The 18747-nt window shown below is 41.6% G+C and overlaps 1 protein-coding gene across 4 annotated transcripts in view; it reads right to left on the minus strand.

The window, feature by feature from the left end:
• Nucleotides 1–213: 213 nt before the first annotated feature.
• Nucleotides 214–18747, minus strand: part of CCNH (cyclin H) — a 45464-nt gene continuing 26930 nt past the window's right edge. For 2 of the 4 annotated variants that reach the window (XM_089679636.1, XM_089679638.1), the window contains exons 7-9: nt 17949–18060; nt 7011–7071; nt 2464–2642 (exon numbers count right to left, since the gene is read on the minus strand). In XM_089679636.1, coding sequence (XP_089535762.1) covers nt 2607–2642; nt 7011–7071; nt 17949–18060 — 209 coding nt within the window. In that variant the 3' untranslated portion in view covers nt 2464–2606. Of the gene's footprint in view, nt 427–572; nt 1222–2463; nt 2643–7010; nt 7072–17948; nt 18061–18747 lie in introns of those variants that run through there. The other 2 variants (XR_016313062.1, XR_016313061.1) reach the window with 2 other exon arrangements.

Raw genomic sequence — 18747 nt, forward strand, 5'->3', positions numbered from 1 at the left:
CAAACTTTTGCAGACGCCATTTTTTTTTTTCTGTTATTTTGAAAGTGTAAATGATGGAAATAAAATCTAACTTTTGTTGACATATTATAAGAATGTCTAATCTGTAATTTGATGCCTTTTGGAGATTTTTCCATCTTTCCTTGGCTTCTTTATGAACATTAATACAAATTTTTAACTTTCGATCCCCACTGTATATTGCAGGGATTTAACAAACTTTGTTGCAGATTCCAACCTCCTGTCCATGTGCAGAATGAATCTGCTTGGGAGTGGTTTTATATTTATCAATCAGCAGCTGCACCTACAGGGATCTAATGAAGAAAATTGCAGGGCCTGCATCCCTTTAGACATGCTTTAACTCTGGGAGTATCTCACCAAAAATGAAATTTTTATTGTGGAGATGCTAAAACTGACTTGCAGTGCAGACTTCTGTAAAAAAAAAAAATATATCAGTGAGCCAATCACTCAAGCAGGAAATTACATTTTCAGGGGGTGTTCTGTACACCTGTAAATCTGTGTACAGAACACCTCTAGGTAGCCATATTGAATTTTACAGAAAATCACAGCACTGTAGATTGAAAAGTAAAGGTCATTTTTAATAACATTCAATTACAATATGACTTGAGTCGCAATTGTATATGCTATATTATTTTTTTAATTTGCTACTTTTCTTCCCATGAAAGTGGAGTTACCCTTTAAGAATGAGACAACATGATCAACTATCATAACCGACTAATATTTAGTGAACACCCTAATTCCACTTTTCTTGGGTGATCCAATATTCAGAGGTTGCCCATTCTAATTGTCTTTTTTGTGCCCAAAAGAGGCATGTCTAGACATTGGAGAATCAAGTTCGGCAATGCCAAGACTTTTGTGCACAGCAGAAGTGAGCATATCCACATTGCGATGCATGTTGCATGAAGCTCCCACTTCAGTTGTAAAAGTGTGAGGGGAAAAAATAAAAAAAACAAAACAAAACAAAAAAAAAAACACCTTCTGTTGCCCCTTCTACCATTGTCTCCATGTGTTCCTCATTCATTTTTCTGTGTGCCTTGTCTAGGGCAGGCAAATCCGGACCCAACTCAGAGAGAGAGAAGCTGAAGAGCCTTGATATTTTGTACCACTGGATGGAGATGGCTGTATTAGAATTATTAGTTGTCCATGGAATTGCAACATAGATGCAGAAAAATCTTCTTTCGCCTGGTAGGCCGCTTTTTTGCGTGCCTGAAATACAGTAGAAGTAGAAATCGCATGCAAATGTTAAAATTGGGTCCTTCTCTGGTTGCCTCGGAGGTTAAGTGTTGTACAGGCCTTCAACACAGCAAGTGTTCACCTGAGATTTTGCCATGGCTCCCTTTCACCTGATTTCCACCACAGGTGAGGGTATTCCCTAGTGGGGTGCTCACGGTGTTTGGTGTAGAATATAGAGTAAATATATGTCTGAAAGGAGTACGCAGAAACCCAGGTGTAGACTATCCTGTAGAGAATATTCCTCATGGCAAAAGGGCAGTAGGAAGTGCCCGAGTATATTATAAGAGCTCTAGGTGGAAGTGGCAGCGCAGTGTGCAACCAGTGGTGTGATGTAACACCTGGTTATGTACCTGATGCGAAGTTCTATGTGGCTGAGTTTTAGCATCATTCCAAACTTAGCTTGTTTTTACAGTAATGGTCAGAAATATAGGATAACCCTTACTTACCTGTCCACAACAGTAGACCATATTAGAGTCCCTACAGCTGACTACACGCATTGCAGTAAGTACCAAGGTGGGCACCCATGCAGGATCCAATGCCTGAAACAACATTGCAGGCCATCCCCAAGGTGTAGGGTCAGGGCACAGTTCCCATAGTTTTAACAAGGTTGCACCAATCAGGATGCAGCTTTTTTATTAGATGACAGTGAAAGGTAGATTGAAGAATCTTAAGATAAAATGTTAAACTAGTGAAGCTAAGAATGAGATCTCTGGAATGGAAGGTCCATCACCTTAGGAAACTATCAAAAAACTGAGGACTCACGGAGTTGGGTAGGGTTATAGGGGAATGTCCAGGGGCAGACTGACAACTCATGGGGTCCCCGGGCAATAGGGGATCATGGGGCCCCTGTGTCCTTGTCCAAACTCAAAAAAGCCTATGAAAAAAAGGTACCAGGGGCATCTTATGGGGCCCCCTACTGACCCCGGGCCCTCAGCCAGTGCCAGAGTTTCCAAATGGTCAGTCCGCCCCTGGGCATGTCCTCAAAAGTTTGTCAGTGTCCAATCACTTGAAAGTACAAACCTATAACCCAGGGTCTATGGATACTATCTGTGTCTTCTACTGTATGATCAAGATATTCTGTGTACAAACTCAGCTCATGCAATTTCCACTGTTGCAATAAGAATGGAGAAAAAAAAAAAAAGTGTGCATAGCTTTAGCCTTCCACCAAATAGTCTGTGATCCCCAGTACAAAGAAAAAACAGGCCATGCATCAGCTAATATAAACAAAATGTATTTTAAAGCTCTATTTAACAATATGATACCTTTTACACAAATACAAACTCAACTGTGAAAAGTTTAAATACCTGAAACAAAAATACACATTTGTTATGTACAAAACTGTAGTACATGTCCAGTAACTATAAAGAATCCACTAAATCATCATCACTCCACTCCTGAAAAAAAAAAGAAAAAAGAGTGAATTGCAAATTTGATTTTACTCTATTATAAATTATTTATAAAAACTTCAGTACGCAATTTCATGAGATTCTGTCAGAAAACACGCACCTCTGCCAGAAGGCTTTTAGGGTAATGGATAATAACTAGGTCATGGACCACATTCTACCTGCAAGGCAGTGAATGGGTGACTAGTTTCATCTTTGGTACACAAGAACTAGTTAAGAGCCACGAAAGTCCTGTTCTCAACAGAGTTTTCTGATTTAGTCTTTAATCCATCCACACCTAAATTATGTATGTCAACAATCTGCACAATGCCCTGTGCTGAGCGAACATTAATCTATTTAACACTGTGCTCTTCTGCCAGCCTGGGCTACAAGAGTTTAACAAATATAAAAATGACTGTGTGATTAGGGGGCACTGTGATGTGATGGATGGCTGATGTTAAAGAGTTTATTCCCTGAATTAAGGTTTAATTAGTACAGCCCAACAGATTTGTCAGAAAATGTTGATTCTGAGGAAGAAAAGTAAAGGTTTTCTATGGGACACTATACTACAAAATACTCCCACAAATGAAGGCCATTGATTACAAAACAAGATTTGTTAATTTTCACACACCAAAAAGAATTTTCCTATCAAATTAATTCAAGATCATGTTGCAAAAATTAGCCTCCCTAGTGGTCTGATTATGGCTGTATTTCTGTGCTCAAAGCTGTACTTTTTTTGCATGGAAATACGTTGTTTTTTTATTGTAGGTCTGTAATTTTTAGGAATAACTCACTGAAATCTGTCCGAACAAGACTCTAGTAAACCTCCCGGGTATGATAAAATTTGAAACACGAAATCGTAAATAATTTAATAAATAATCATAAAAAATAGAATAAATTTAATTCAATAATACAATCAAACCAAAAACACTGAAATTTGAAATATAGCGCCAAGTTCGCATCACTGAGCAAAGTCGCAAAATCGTTCTCAGTGTCTGATGACGAATTTCCCCACAAATCATTATCACTCAATTCTGAAACTAGTTCTAATTTACTATCGCTGTTCTCTAGCTGGTCTAAAACCGATTTTGAACTAAAGGGACGCTTTTTGGACGCCATGGACATTTCTCAGTTTCCAGGCAGAAAGAACGATAAAAATGCAGGCAGGACACAGGACAAAGCACTAGGGACAAAATGTATGTTAAATGCTTTGATACAGTAATGTTTTACTATGTGATTTTAGTGTATTTAGTGAATATCACCTTTTGACATTTTTAAATTTCCCGCCGGTTCCATCCCCCGTACATCCCGACATCGCAGGGAACGGAACCCAGAAGACAGATGCCGGCATCGGCCGGAGTACATTGCCAGGAACACTGCAGGAGGGACATCGCGGGAGCGCAGGACAAGGTAAGTGCAGAAGGGATCCCAGAGCAACGCTGCATGGTATTCCCGGGTGTAGCTTGGGGTTACCGCTTTTGGTGCTGAAACTTTACCCCGAGCTACACTCGGGAATACCTCCAGGGAGGTTAACACACCCCAATGAAAGTTTTAAAAGCAAAGCAAAATTTTAGACAAAAAAAAAAAAATCCTAATTAAGAATTCAACTACAGGTGAAACTCGAAAAATTAGAATATCGTGAAAAAGTTCATTTATTTCAGTAATTAAACTTAAAAGGTGAAACTAATATATGAGATAGACTCATTACATGCAAAGCAAGGTAGTTCAAGCCGTGATTTGTCATAATTGTGATGATTATGGCTTACAGCTCATGAAAACCCCAAATCCACAATCTCAGAAAATTAGAATATTACATGCAATCAATAAAACAAGGATTGTACATAGAACAATATCGGACCTCTGAAAAGTATAAGCATGCATATGTACTCAGTACTTGGTTTGGGTCCCTTTGCAGCAATTACTGCCTCAATGCAGCGTGGCATGGAAGCTATCAGCCTGTGAGGTGTTATGGAAGACCAGGATGCTTCAATAGCGGCCTTCAGCTCTTCTGCATTGTTCGGTCTCATGTCTCATCCTTCTCTTGGCAATGCTCCATAGATTCTCTATGGGGTTCAGGTCAGGCGAGTTCGCTGGCCAATCAAGCACAGCAATCCCACGGTCATTGAACCAGGTTTTCGTGCTTTTGGCAGGTGCCAAGTCCTGCTGGAAAATGAAGTCAGCATCCCCATAAAGCTTGTCTGCGGAAGGAAGCATGACGTGCTCCAAAATCTCCTGGTAGACGGCTGCATTGACCCTGGACTTAATGAAGCATAGTAGACCAACACAGCAGATGACATGGCTCAAATCAACACAGACTGTGGAAACTTCACACTGGACTTCAAGCATCTTGCAGTGTGTGCCTCTCCATTCTTCCTCCATACTCTGGGTCCTTGGTTTCCAAATGAGATGCAAACGTTGCTCTCATCAGAAAAGAGGACTTTGGACCACTGAGCAACAGACCAGGTCTGTTTTTTTTAGCCCAGGTAAGACGCTTCTGACATTTGTTGTTCAGGAGCGGCTTGACAAGAGGAATACAACATTTGAAGCCCATGTCCAGGATCCATCTGTGTGGTGGCTCTTGATGCACTGACTCCAGCCTCAGTCCACTCCTTGTGAAAGTCCCCAACACTTTTGAATGGCCTTTTCCTGACATTCCTCTCCAGGCTGCGGTCATCCCTGCTGCTTGTGCACCTTTTTCTTCCACACTTTTCCCTTCCACATAACTTTTTATTAATGTGCTTTGAGACAGCACTTTGGGAACATCCAATTTCTTTTGCAATTACCTTTTGAGACTTTCCCTCCTTATGGAGGGTGTCAATGATAGTTTTCTGCACAACTGTCAGGTCAGCAGTCTTTCCCATGATTGTGATTCCTACTGAACCAGACTGAGAGACCATTCAAAGGCTCAGGAACCCTTTGCAGGTGTTATGGCTTAATTAGCTGATTAGAGTGGGACACTTTGAGCCTAGAATATTGCACCTTTTCACAATATTCTAATTTTCTGAGATTGTGGGTTTGGGGTTTTCATGAGCTGTAAGCCATAATCATCACAATTATGACAAATCATGGCTTGAGCTATCTTGCTTTGCATGTAATGAGTCTATCTCATATTAGTTTCACCTTTTAAGTTGCATTACTGAAATAAATGAACTTTTGCACGATATTCTAATTTTTCGAGTTTCACCTGTACATGCTGAAAAATAAGACTACTTGGACTCTGTATTTTGGAGTGATGAGACCAAAATTACAGCTTTGAACCAATCAGTTTCAAAAATTTTAGTGTCGCAAAAGGTGAGGAGTACAAAGAAAAATGCATGATGACTACATTTAAACATGGTGATGGCAGTGTCCTTCTGTGGGGCTGCATGAGTGCTGCTGGTGTCGGGGAGCTGCATTTCATTGATGGTATGATGAATTCATAGATGTACTGCTCTACATTGAAAGAAGAAGATGCTACCATCACTCCATGCCCTTGGTCGTCCTGCGCTTTTCCAACATGACAAATTATCCAAAACACACATCTAAGGCCACAGTTGCATTTCTGAAGAACAGTGTGAAAGTGATTCAGTGGACAAATATGTCTCCTGATCTGAACCCAACAGAACAACTATGGGGAATTCTGAAGAGACAAGTTAAGCATCACTCTCCATCCAGCATCCAAGCTCTAAAAGAGGTCGTTCTTGAAGAATGGAAAAAGATGCTGCAATATGTTGCCAACTTGTTCATTCCATGCCTAGAAGACTTGGTGCTGTCCTTACACATCATGGAGGTTATACAAAATACTAGATGGAGTAGTTTTTGTTGTGGGGTGTATTAATTTTTGCATCAACTAATTTGAGTAAAACTGAAGATTTTGTAATTAAGTTATATTAATAACCTTGCTTTCATGTAATGAGCTAAACTAAATGTTCTATAAAACTCACGTTTTGTCAAAATTTTGGAAATTGTTCTTGTGTTCATTAAACTATTGATTAAAATCTTACGTTTCAAAAAGGGGTGTACTCATTTATGTTGAGCACTGTATATCCGTTACAATCACTTAAAAGGGTGACTCTGACAAGAGGTGGGGATCTCTAATGTGTAGTTAATTTCATCAAGACAGTTGTGTGCATGGAGTGTCCCAGACTCACAAAATGAAAAAATATTTGTTTCTCACATTTTAGATTGGGGTGCTTCGAGGTTCTGCATACTTTTTTAAAAAGCTGCGACAGAGAAAAGCTGATCTAGGTTTCAATTACCTCAAATCATGAAAAGGTGAACTAGGAGATCTGCTTAAGTGATGTGAACATGTTTTTCCACTAGCAGAAGATGATCTACAAGCACACTTTTCTGGCAAATCAATTTTTCTTGTAATTGTCAAAGTACAAAATCTGTACTAACCTCTTCCATTTTGGGCTTTTTGGATATATAATCATCATCTTCATAACCCTTTCTCTTCTTTCTACAATAAAAAGTAAAGTGTTTTCATTTTGTCATTAATGGATGATTCACAGTGAAAAAATGGTTTACGACTCTCACATTAGAAAGGGGGTGATGTCAGGGGTGTGTCCAAAATGGCGCTGGGTGCAGACGCTTTTTCCTGAGCTCCGGCACCCTGCATTACTATCCGCTGCCATCCCAGAGACAGCAGCCATCTACTGTAGATCCGAAGATCCCCTGACCCCGCCTGACACCTGAAGAGGGGTGCTGGGCAATTTTGTCCCCCCCCCCCCTCCGACCATCCGGGGCACCGAACGGCTTGCGGCCTACTGCGGCATTTGAAGCCGCAGTGTTTCCTGATTCCGCGGGCGAGACGGATCGCCACCGCAGCTGGGATGACACGCTGCCGCTCTGCCCTACGGACCCCACAAACAGGTCAGGTACTGGGACAGTCTGAGTGGGTCCCCCTGGCTCTTCTGACGGTCCTGAGGACCACGCCAAGCCCCTATAACATTCCTGCAAGGCCTGGAGGCCTATTATAGTGGGGAAGTGGCCCTGGATAGGGGGAGAAGCTCCATCTTTCAGCCCCCTTCCCAAAAGGGAGAATTAGGGGAACCTGAGGCACCTCTTGGCTAGCTTTCAGAATGTCTGTACACCTGGCCTAGTTATCATAGCCACCCACATTTCACTGGCTGTTGAAATATTGGGGCCCACGCCTACTTCAACTGAGATTACACCATTTACTGGCGTATAATAATAATGGATCTTATGTGAATGCATCCCCGTCGGGGGGACACGTACACGCGTCAGGGGAGGATGACTAAGTGATCTCCCTGTGCTGTGCCACCGGAATATTTACCTCGGCAATTGGGCTTCTACGCCCTAGTGTACTACTCCAATAGATTGAAGGCGATTTGGAACCCTCTGGACTTCTCTTAATGCATCACACTCCACGTACCAAACCTAAACATCGGGCCCAACAGCAATCCCCTCCGCAAGGCCATGTCGTTAAGCTAACACCTAGCCCTCCTGAGCCTGATGATAACACTCAGCTTCCGGGAGACCCTGAGTCAGATGGCGATAGCAGCAATTCCCATCGGGGATGGTTGAACCTCTTGAACAAAATCCTGAAGCCTTATTACACAAATTCCATGCTATAGTGCGAGAGGAGATTACAGTCGCCTCCCATAAATTATCTTCTGATCTGGTAAGGGGCTTAAAAGAACTGGGCCTTCGTGCTCATCAATTGGAACAATGTATGGATCTAGCGACTACGGTCTTGGAGGGTCATGAACAGGAGGTGGAGGATCTACATGCTGAGCTGGACACTTTAAAAGATAAATTGGTAGACGCTGAGAATAGAGCCCGCAGAGATAATCTCCGCATCCGCGGAGTCCCCGAGGTAATCACCGACCTATAGGGTACTGCTACCTGCTCTTTTCCAGGAGTTGGCTCCTGAGATCCCCCTGGAGCATTTGGAGTTTGACCGTATCCACAGAGCTTTAGCTGCTAAGCCCACGGAGGGTCCTCCCAGGGACATTATTAAATTCCACTTTTACCGCACTAAAGAGCGCCTGTTGCAGGCGGCTCGGAGCGTCTGGCTTTGGAGTTTCAGGGACACTCTATTCATCTGTTTACGGATTTGTCCCCAGTTACGATTGCCAAACGTCGCACTCTGAGACCCTATCTCCAAATTCTTCAATCAGCCGATATCAAGTACAGATGGGGCTTCCCTTTCAAGCTCTCATTCTCCTTCCAAGGTCGTCAATTCCAGGCTTCTTCACCAGCAGATCTTCGCCGTCACTTTCAGGAGCTTAATTTGGAGTTGCCACACTCCCAGAGTGAGGAGGCTACAATTTCTACACGCCCTCGGAATTCCCAGTCTTCGCGTAAATCTTCTTCTCCAAGCCAGAGTAGCTCTCAGGCCCTTCGATCTCTACAGGCCCAGTGCTTCCAGGAAGTCTCCGCGACTTGATATTTAGTGACTGGCAGTCAGTATACAGCTTCATTACATGTGGATATTTGCCGCCACTTTTGGAATTGAATCTGGATTTGTCCCGCTCCCCGAATGAGGAGGCTTCAACATCCGTAGGGCCGAGGGGTCCCTAACCTTCACGTGATTTATCTCTTCCAAGCCAGAGTGGATCTCAGGCTCCTCCCCCCCTTTTTTTTCCCTCTCTCTTCTCCTCTCTGATTGGTTGAGATTTTCATCGTCTTACGAGTTTATTGACCACTCACGCACAGGTGTATTAGCCTAAGTTGTTTGCATATAAATTCTGTTCTTTTTTTTATTAATGTTGAGTTGTTCCGGTGGATTATTGTGTCCCCCTCTGAGCTGGCTAGCGGTCTGGTTTTTTGTCCCGCCCGCTACCCAGCCTCTATGTGGGTATTTTACCCACAGGTGATTATTACGATGTTTCTATTAATCTTGCTGTTTCACAGATATATTGCTTGTATATCAGATGTCTTCTTGTTTATTTCTTTCTTCTCCATTTCCTTTTCTTTGTTCCTTGTCATGTGTGTTTTTGTAAATTTTTTTCCAGGGCTCCCAGGGAACAGGGCGGATCTGACCTTTTTTCCTTCCGATCACTATGCCGTTGAACTGGTTATCTCTGAATGTTCAAGGGATGAACTCTCTGCAGAAACGGGTAAAGATATTTAACTTTCTTCGAGCCCGTCGAGTTGATATCGCTTGTCTGCAGGAAACTCATTTTTCAACTACTTCTGCCCCAAAATATTTTGATGCACGCTACCCTCAGATATTTCAGGCTATTGGCTCCACTAAACAGAGAGGGGTGCTAGTTGCCTTCCATAGCAAAACTCTGTCTGAGTGAAGCGTATTGCTGATCCTAATCGTGGATACCTTCTGCTACAGGGCACGATACAAGGTATAGAGGTTACCATAATGTCCTATTATGCTCCCAATGTTAATCCTGGAACTTTTTTGTCACACCTGTTCCCTCTTTGCTATACATCAACGGGGTACTCTCTTGATGGCAGGGGACTCCAATTTAGTGTTAAATCCCGCACTAGATAAATATCTGGCAGAGCATCCTGTCCCTTCCGCATCAGCTAAGTCCTTTGTACGTATATTAAGTACCCCTAACCTGGTAGATCTATGGCGTGAATTTCATCCCCGGGGGAAAGACTATACCTATTATTCTCACCCTGATCATTCTCATTCCAGAATAGATCATGCTTTTGTATCCCGTAAGCATCTCCCTTTGGTTCGCTCTGTCTCTATCCTTACGGTTCCATGGTCTGATCATGATCCCATTTTGGTGGTCTGTCGATCTCTTCTCTGTAAGCTGGCCTATTCTTCATGGATAATGAATGACTCCCTGCTTTCGCTGAAGGAGATTCAGGCAGAACTATAGCGCAAATCTCAGGAATATTTCCAGCTAAACTTGGCTTCGGTCTCTTCTTCGTTGACGTTATGGGAAGCTTACAAGGCTGTTCTTCATATTATCCAGATAGCTTCAAGACGAAAGAAGGATAGGCAGCTTAAACAGTGTCAGCTTGAATCAAAGTTAGCTTCCGCATCGGCTCAATTTAAACAGTTACCTACCCCTTCGAACCGTAGATTGTTAGATCAGGCTCGCCTAGAACTGGACCTTTGTTTGACGGATGAGGCTGAGCGCTCCTTATGCTGGACATGCCAGAAGTGGTATAGTAAAGCAAACAAACCAGACTCCATAATGGTTCATAGATTACGTTCTTTTACACATCACCCCAAACTGATTTCTTCACAATACTCTCACAAGTAATCCTGTAGCGGTTTTGGAGGAACTCCGGTATCGACTTGCCAAACTTTATACTGATCCCACACAGGCTGATCCCCAGTCAATTTCTGACTTTTTATCGAATTTGTCCCTGCCTACTTTGACTCTTGCTCATAAGGACTTGATTGACCGTGATATCCAAATATCAGAGGTTTTGCAATGTATAGCAGACCTGAAGACGGGCAAACGCCCAGGTCCAGATGGATACATGGCGCTATATTACAAGAAATTAGCTGATGTGCTTGCCCCTCACCTTGCTGCCATGTTTAACGCGGTGAAGAGAGGTTTGAACTTTTATCCGGACTCTTTGACCGCAGATGTGGTTATGATCCCTAAACCGGATCGAGATTTTTCTTCCTGGGCAAATTATAGGCCTATTTGTCTTATTAAGATTGATATGAACATCCTTACCAAAATTTTGGCCACTCGACTGAATTCTTTCCTTTCTCGTCTGATAAAAGGGGACCAGGTGGGATTTGTCCCTCACAGACAAGCTGGAGATGCCATCAGACGCATTTTACAATTACAACATTTAGCTCATACTTGCAAAATTGATATGATGCTCCTATCGTTAGATATCAACAAGGCCTTTGACACTTTATCCTGGCCTTATCTTTTATCGGTCCTTAACTGCTTTGGCCCCTCGTTTCTACGACGGATCTCTTCGCTATATACATCCCCTCAAGCAAAACTTAAATACTATGGATTCGAGTCCTCCACGTTCTCGATTGTCAGGGGTACTAGACAAGGTTGTCCGCTTTCCCCCATACTTTTTATTTTAGCCTTGGAACTGTTGGCAGAAGCCATTCGTATGCATCCTGATATTAAGGGGATTGATGTGGCCGGCTCCCAACATAAGTTGTCTCTGTTCGCAGACGATATATTGTTGTCAATTACGACTCCAGGGGTTACTTTGCCAAATTTACTTGCGGTTCTGGATTACTTTGCAATTCTTTCGGGTCTTCATGTCAATCCTGCCAAATCAAAAGCTATGTCAATTACTCTCTCATCATCACTTTTGGCTACTTTGAAACATTCATTCCCTTTTCAATGGCTCTCGGCCCTACCATATCTAGGAATTAAGCTCACCCCAACATATGACAGACTATACCGGGCTAATTTCCCCACTGTCTTCCAAGAGCTGACCGAGATGTTGTCCTCCTGGTCTCATTACCCGCTTTCATGATTTGGCAGAATCAATGCGATCCGTATGACCTATTTCCCTAAATTATTGTATTTATTTCGCGTTTTACCAGTTCCTGTTCCTTCGCATATATTGCGTATCCATCAGCGAAAACTTTTGTCCTTCATTTGGAGTTCTTCTCGACCCAGAATTAGTAAACATATCTTATTTGCTCGAAGGAGTGAGGGTGGGTTATCTGTCCCAAATCTCCAGTCTTATTACCTGGCAGCTAATATTGCCCCTCTAGCTCATATTCATGCATCTCACAATTTCCCCTTGTGGGCTACTGTAGATTTGTTAGACTCCCATCCGATACCACTGGAGGGCCTTCTCCGCCCTTAACGGCAGCTGGCATCACATTTATTTATGGCTACTAAATTGACAATCGCAAGGACTTGGAAGACTCCTCTTCTCAGCTTCGAGGCTGTCAAAAACCGGATGAACTTCATAATGGTTAATGAAAAACTGACGGCTATACTGTTGGATACCCATACAAAATTCCTGCAAATATGGCGTCCTTGGCTGGACCTTCGAGATTTGACCGGTCCTTTCTGTCGATAGGAGGATCGATTCTGTTGCGGTTGCCCTGGAGCCCTTTTGTGATTGTTTTTGTCTGTCTTTTTTTTTTTTCTTAGGTTTTGTTTTTGTCTTCGTCTTCTCATCAATTGTCTCTTTATTCTTCTGTCCAATCTGTTCTTATGCCAATTGTAATGATTGTGTTAATTTCTCTGAGTGCTACATCTGCAATACTACCTAGGCAACCTGGACTCCTTTGTGAGCCCAATGTCTGTAATATATATTTACCTCTGGAGAAGCGTCACTTCATGCCTCTCCTGTTTTCTATGCGCTGATATAGCAAATTTTCGCTTAGAGTTTGCATTGTCATTGACCTCCAAATGTTTGCTTACCGTTTCCTCCTTACTCCCCCTTTTTTTTTCCTTCCCTGTCTTCTCCTCCATGGCACTTAAATATTCAGTTTATGCTTATGCTTCTACCAGTACATGCTCGGAAATATTTCTCAAACGCCCTGTATGTCTCATATTTGTAGGTCAATGTATATGTTTCTCGAATGTTTGTTTATCTCTGCTTATTCTATAATAAAACCCTTTGTAAAAGAAAGGGGGTGATGGAGTTGCCCGCTGCTTAGGCAGACCTAAGTCCTTGCTTGTGGCAAGACCCAATTTACAAATGTATATTACAGGAGTCAGTAACTTAAGACAAATGTGCCACGTGGGCAAGTGAAGCCATTTTTAGTGGCACCCATAAGATTGATAGTCACAGGTCTACAAAAGGAATTTATATTTTTCATTAAAACATAACTGTCGTAAAGTATGTTGAACTTTAGTCTGTAGTGTAGTGAGTTTATCAAATTCTTATATTTGAAAAAGAACACCTTTGCATTATTTTTTTTTGCACTTGGATCCTCATATATATGCAAACAGATTTTTGACACCTGAAGATTGAAGTTGACACAGACAATTTAGAAGTGTGAGCAGATGAAATTAACACCTACAGGAGAGACAAAACCAGGACCGCCTTTAGAAATCATGGAGCCCTGTACAGTTTACTCGGCAGGACCCTCCTACCTTGCCCTGTAGCATGCATTGGCAGGGAAGTCAGTGAGCAGTATGTGGTGGCAGGGTGGTCAGTAAGCAATATGTGGTGGCTGGGGGTCAGTGAGAAGTAGGTGGTGGCTGGAGGGGTCAGTATGTAGCAGAAAGGCAGACAGAAAGCAGTATCTAGTGGCAGGGACAAAGTTTGTTGTGGAAGGACAGTCAGTGAGCAGCATGTAGTAGTAGGGTAGTAAGTCAAGTCACTTTACACGTGGCTAGAAATGGACAATTTGCAGGGCTACTATCTGATTCCCATCCCTCCCCATCTTCAACCTTAGATCAGCCAGAATGAAGCTGTCGCTTATGCGAGGAGAGGAGAAAGCTGCCGCCACACCCACCAGGTTGCCCAGTTCCTGGCATCTGCCTACTTTGCACAGGGCATTGGGAAGGACACTTTAAGGAGAAGGGAGAGCCACAGGCAGCCCCAGCTGGGCCCATCTGCTGACCAGATGGGATCTGGGCCTGGTATGGGAGGACTACCTGTACACCACTAAATGGTGGCCCTGGACACAGCACAACTAAACCATGAAAGACAAACAGGGATCACACGGACACTAAGTTTAGTTCATTGATCAGTACACATTCATATAAATCTGTACACATCATATTCATATTAAATAGTTCCTAATTTTAAATTTTCCATTAGCGAAATGTGAGTACAAAAATTAAGAATAATTATACAGCTCACCGTTGTTCACTAGCACCTGGTTATAGAATGATTGTAAACCAACACTTAGGGGTCTATTTATATAAAATTTGCAGTGTTAATGCCTAAAGTCCAGCTGTCATGAAAAATTGCTGTCATTTGTGTAATAGTTTTACTTCCTATGATCATCAGCTCCATCTAGTGGCCATGATGCTGTATTTTCCAGATTGAAGTATTTCCAAAAAATATGGCATTATGGCCACCAGATAGAGTAAACAATCATAGTAAGTAAACATATTACAAAATTTAAGATTATTATTTGAGACAGCTGTGCATACATTTTCAAACCCAGACCCCCTGTATTTACAGAATGTAAAAGGCAGATTGTCCAGGTATCCTAGAAAGTGAATCTCTTTTGAATGTTAAGTGTCACCACTGTTAGGAGTCAAGACCTTCATAAAAACTCAAGAAGCAGTGGCGAGACCAAAAAGGGGAAGCCACAGCTTCAAAGTAATTATCCGCCACCACAAGTATTAGGATGCGCAAGAACCCATCTTTGATATCTATTAATTGCAAGAATTCCTTATTTTACAAAAAATAAATTTATTACAATGGGCATCCATGATTTTCTGTTTGAAAAACATGGTAACTTTTTTACTAAGAAAGCCCAGCATTAGCTTCATTCTGATTAGGTTTATTCACTGACAAAGGTATTATTTTTACTTTCCACCTAAAAGATTTCAGTTTGTTCAACTGAGTTGTACAGTTTATAGGTAACATTAAAGAAGGTGGAAAAAGTTCTGAAATTATTTATCTTTGTCTCATTTTTTTTACATCACAGAAACCTGACATTTTAACAGGGGTGTGTAGACTTTTTATATCCACTGTATTATGGATGTAATCTAGAATTTAAATATAATGCAGATCCCTGTTACAGAGCAATCAGACAGGTGAAATAATATTAATAAATCATCTATGCCTCGTTCACACCATACTTGAAGAAAAACTGACACGCAGATTTCACTTGCAGAGACATCAGTTTACATGTGAGTTTGAATTATAGATGTTGCAGTTTCCTAAGCAGAAAACATCTGCACATGATACCAGTGTTGTGGTGTAAACTGGGCATATGAAGAATAATTGATTTTGTTGTGCCCTTGCAGAAAAAAACAGATGTCTCTGCACCATGGTGTGAACAAGCCTTTGATGTTGTAGATCAGCCTCTCTCAACTTTTTTGTCCCAGAGGAACCCTTGAAATAACGTTTAGGCCTTGAGAAACCTATATTATAACCAATTCATTGGGGATGAGTGGAAAAATGTCTCTTAAATTGGTGGCCAGCGGGAAGAATGTCAACAGCTAAATAGATAGTTGGTGTCATGTTGCTGGCTCTACCAAGTGGCTTCGGCTCTGAAACTATGCAGGCACCATCAATGGGAGGTCAATCAGCCACAGCAAAAGGAACCCCTAGTAACCTTTGGAGGAATCCTAGCTGACAACGGCTAGAGTAGATGAATAAAGCCTTCCTGCTCTGTTAAGGAACTTTAGATTGGAACAAAATAATGATACGTTTTGTAATTGCTCAGAATGAAGTCTGCTGCGTTATTTAGCTTTTTATTTGCCAAACACCACAAAGCTCTTAAAGGGCCAATCTACTTAAAATGGATTTAACTGTTTTTGGTAAAATGATAGAGGGAAAGGTGAAGCTCCTGGTGTCACAGGGAAGGAAATGAGTGGAAAGCTTTCCATTGGTTCACCAGGGAGCAATAAAACTTGGCACAGGTGCCAAACTTTCTCTGCAGTATGGAAGACAAACACAAGAAGATGAAGTTTGGCATTTCATTATGTTTATAAACAGACTCTGCTACTTCCAATGCTGACCACATACATGGCAGTTGTCTAGAAATTTCCAACAGCTTTTAACAATACAAATCAACATATCCACCTAACATACTTCTCATACAGACAGAGCATACGTGTGTGTCTTGTATTAGGGATTCTGTGGAAGAGGCCCTAGACTGGAGCTCCTCCCTTTACATACCTGTGGCAGTCATTAAGGAGTGGGGTTTAGTCTACATTTTGGATATTAAATACATTGGTGGACATTTGCCAAGCAAATTAGTTGTAAACAGGCTATGTCTCTGTCGTTATAGTCTCTGTGACTGGTTTACTGACTTGTGCTACTGTATTCCTGGGAAGCCAAGAGTAACAGTGTGCAAAGTTCAAAAGATAGATTAAGAAGTGATCAGGGCCAGGTTTATTACAGTCGTAAGTGCAGCCCCCTGTCAGAATACAAAAGCATAGCAAGGGAGATCAGCTCACCAACACAGTTTGTGTTGGTACGACAATGTGTCAGTTTTTTTTTTTTTTTTCTTCATTTAACACGCTGTGCTGAACGAAAAAAAAAAAAACTTGCAGTGTGTTCAGGGCTTAAGAATCATGTCTGCTGCATTATTCAAACTTTCTCCTTAGCTGCCAGACAACATGCAGCTTTTAAAGTGCCAGTCAACACAAAATTGAGATCTCAATGAAGGTAAAAAGTGAAGCTCCTGGTGTCACAAAGGAAAGGAGTACAAATCTTCTACTGGTTTCCCAGGAAGCAATAAAAGGTAACAGAGGCTCTAAGCTTTACCTGCTCTATGCAAAAACAAACAAACAAAAAAAAAACAACACAACACAAAAAAACACAACACACACACACACAAGAAATGTTTTCGTTTGGGGCCATATACACGGGGATCAGTGCATCCTCTATATAGGTATACAAATGAGTATATATATGTTGCTGGAGATCATATTATAAAAATTACATTAGAAATTCAGAAAAATCTCCCATGTTTGTCCTGCCCCTTGATAATGCCTGATTGGATGAAATGTGTTGGAGTGTGGTTTCTAATGATGTCACCAGGTCGGCAGTGACTTTCAATGTCAGTCCATTCGTTTGCTTTATGTATTGTTTTTAAACATCATTTTAATAAAGACTGCACGATTGGGAGTTTATTCCTGACTCTTGGGGATCTTTATCTGTCCTAGTTTGAATCTATATAGAGATTCCATTGACTGGGCTCCCCTACCTACAACCTGTAGAGCACCCGGTGGCAATGCATACCATGATGAACTGTCTGCATGCCGGGTCCAATACAAGTGCAGCTTACAAGCCAGCCCCATTCCAATCTTGTCACAGGGTCCCAGGTCCCCCACACATAGCCAGGAGGCACTTATCCAGAGAAGGGAAACCATTTCCTGCAGTCTGTATTAGTATGTCTAGATTCCTAAACCAGGGTAACATGATGCACATGGACCTGAGTTTACTCTTTTCTGGGCTGCTGGAGTGGGAGGATCCTTGTTTAGGTGGCAATACTGCTTCCTGGTGGCATGAACACTCATCACTGGCTGGGTTCTCACAGGATCCTAAAGACTCCAACACCAGTGTGATGATATTAAGTATTAAGAGGAGGAGAGGCAACAAGAGTAGTCGGTGGAGGAACCACCAGTTTTTAATCCCAGAAAACCCTACTGAGGACTCCAGTAAGAAATAAAAAATAATGTTCACTTTCACAGTGGTAAGCAGGGTAAAAGTGTGTGTGTGTGGGGGGGGGGTATTTCCATTTTGACCAGTGAAAGGTTTTAAATATGACACCTGGCGAATTTATGTACAGATATTTTTGCTACTTACGTGTTAACCAAAGAAGAAATTTCACTACTGTGGCACTTCTCCAATTTCTTCTCTATTAAAGCAACATCTTCAGGTCTAGCAAACTCATATTTTGATACCAGTATCTTTAGACCTATGTGATAAATTGTTTAAACACACCATTAGAGATCAACTAACAATGCAGCAAAGATTTATAGGTGGTATTTACAAATCCTAATTTACTAAAGAGGAACCACTGCTCAAAATAAATTGTTTGTCCTGGAGGTGCACACCAGGATCACAAGATCCAAAAGTCCATGCATACTTAATGAAAGAGCAAGTCCTGGCATTTGACTGCTGTTCGGGGATGATCGCTTTCATTGATAAAACTATTACAGACAGAAAACCATGTTTCAGGCTAATTTGCCTTTTGCCTAAAAGACAATCAGGGCAAACATGGCTTCATATTCCTAATAAATAAAGGCAGAGGTAGCCCATAATTTGCTTTCTGTCAGTGATATCATTATGAACCTGAAGTGAATACAATAATTGGGGAGCAAACACTGTTAGGTTGCACTTAACTTTATACACACTAGGCTTGTAGTTGGAAACCTACAGCAAAATACTGTACATGTAGAATGTTAGAACTAAGATAAATGGAGTTAAAATAGGTGCCAGAAACCCCTGAAATCCTGAGTACACAGACTTTCATTATTCAACTTACAGCATATCAAACTGATTCTACTCCAATGAATACAACATTGCTTGTCAGGTTTTAAAGAACTGAAAAAACAAGTTCCAATGTAGTTTTACCATGTATATCCGAAAGACAGAAATGAAC

This window comes from Staurois parvus, unplaced genomic scaffold, assembly GCF_062004578.1.
Source record: "Staurois parvus isolate SC_StPar_1 unplaced genomic scaffold, SC_StPar_1.0 ptg000229l, whole genome shotgun sequence".
NCBI lineage: Eukaryota > Metazoa > Chordata > Amphibia > Anura > Ranidae > Staurois > Staurois parvus.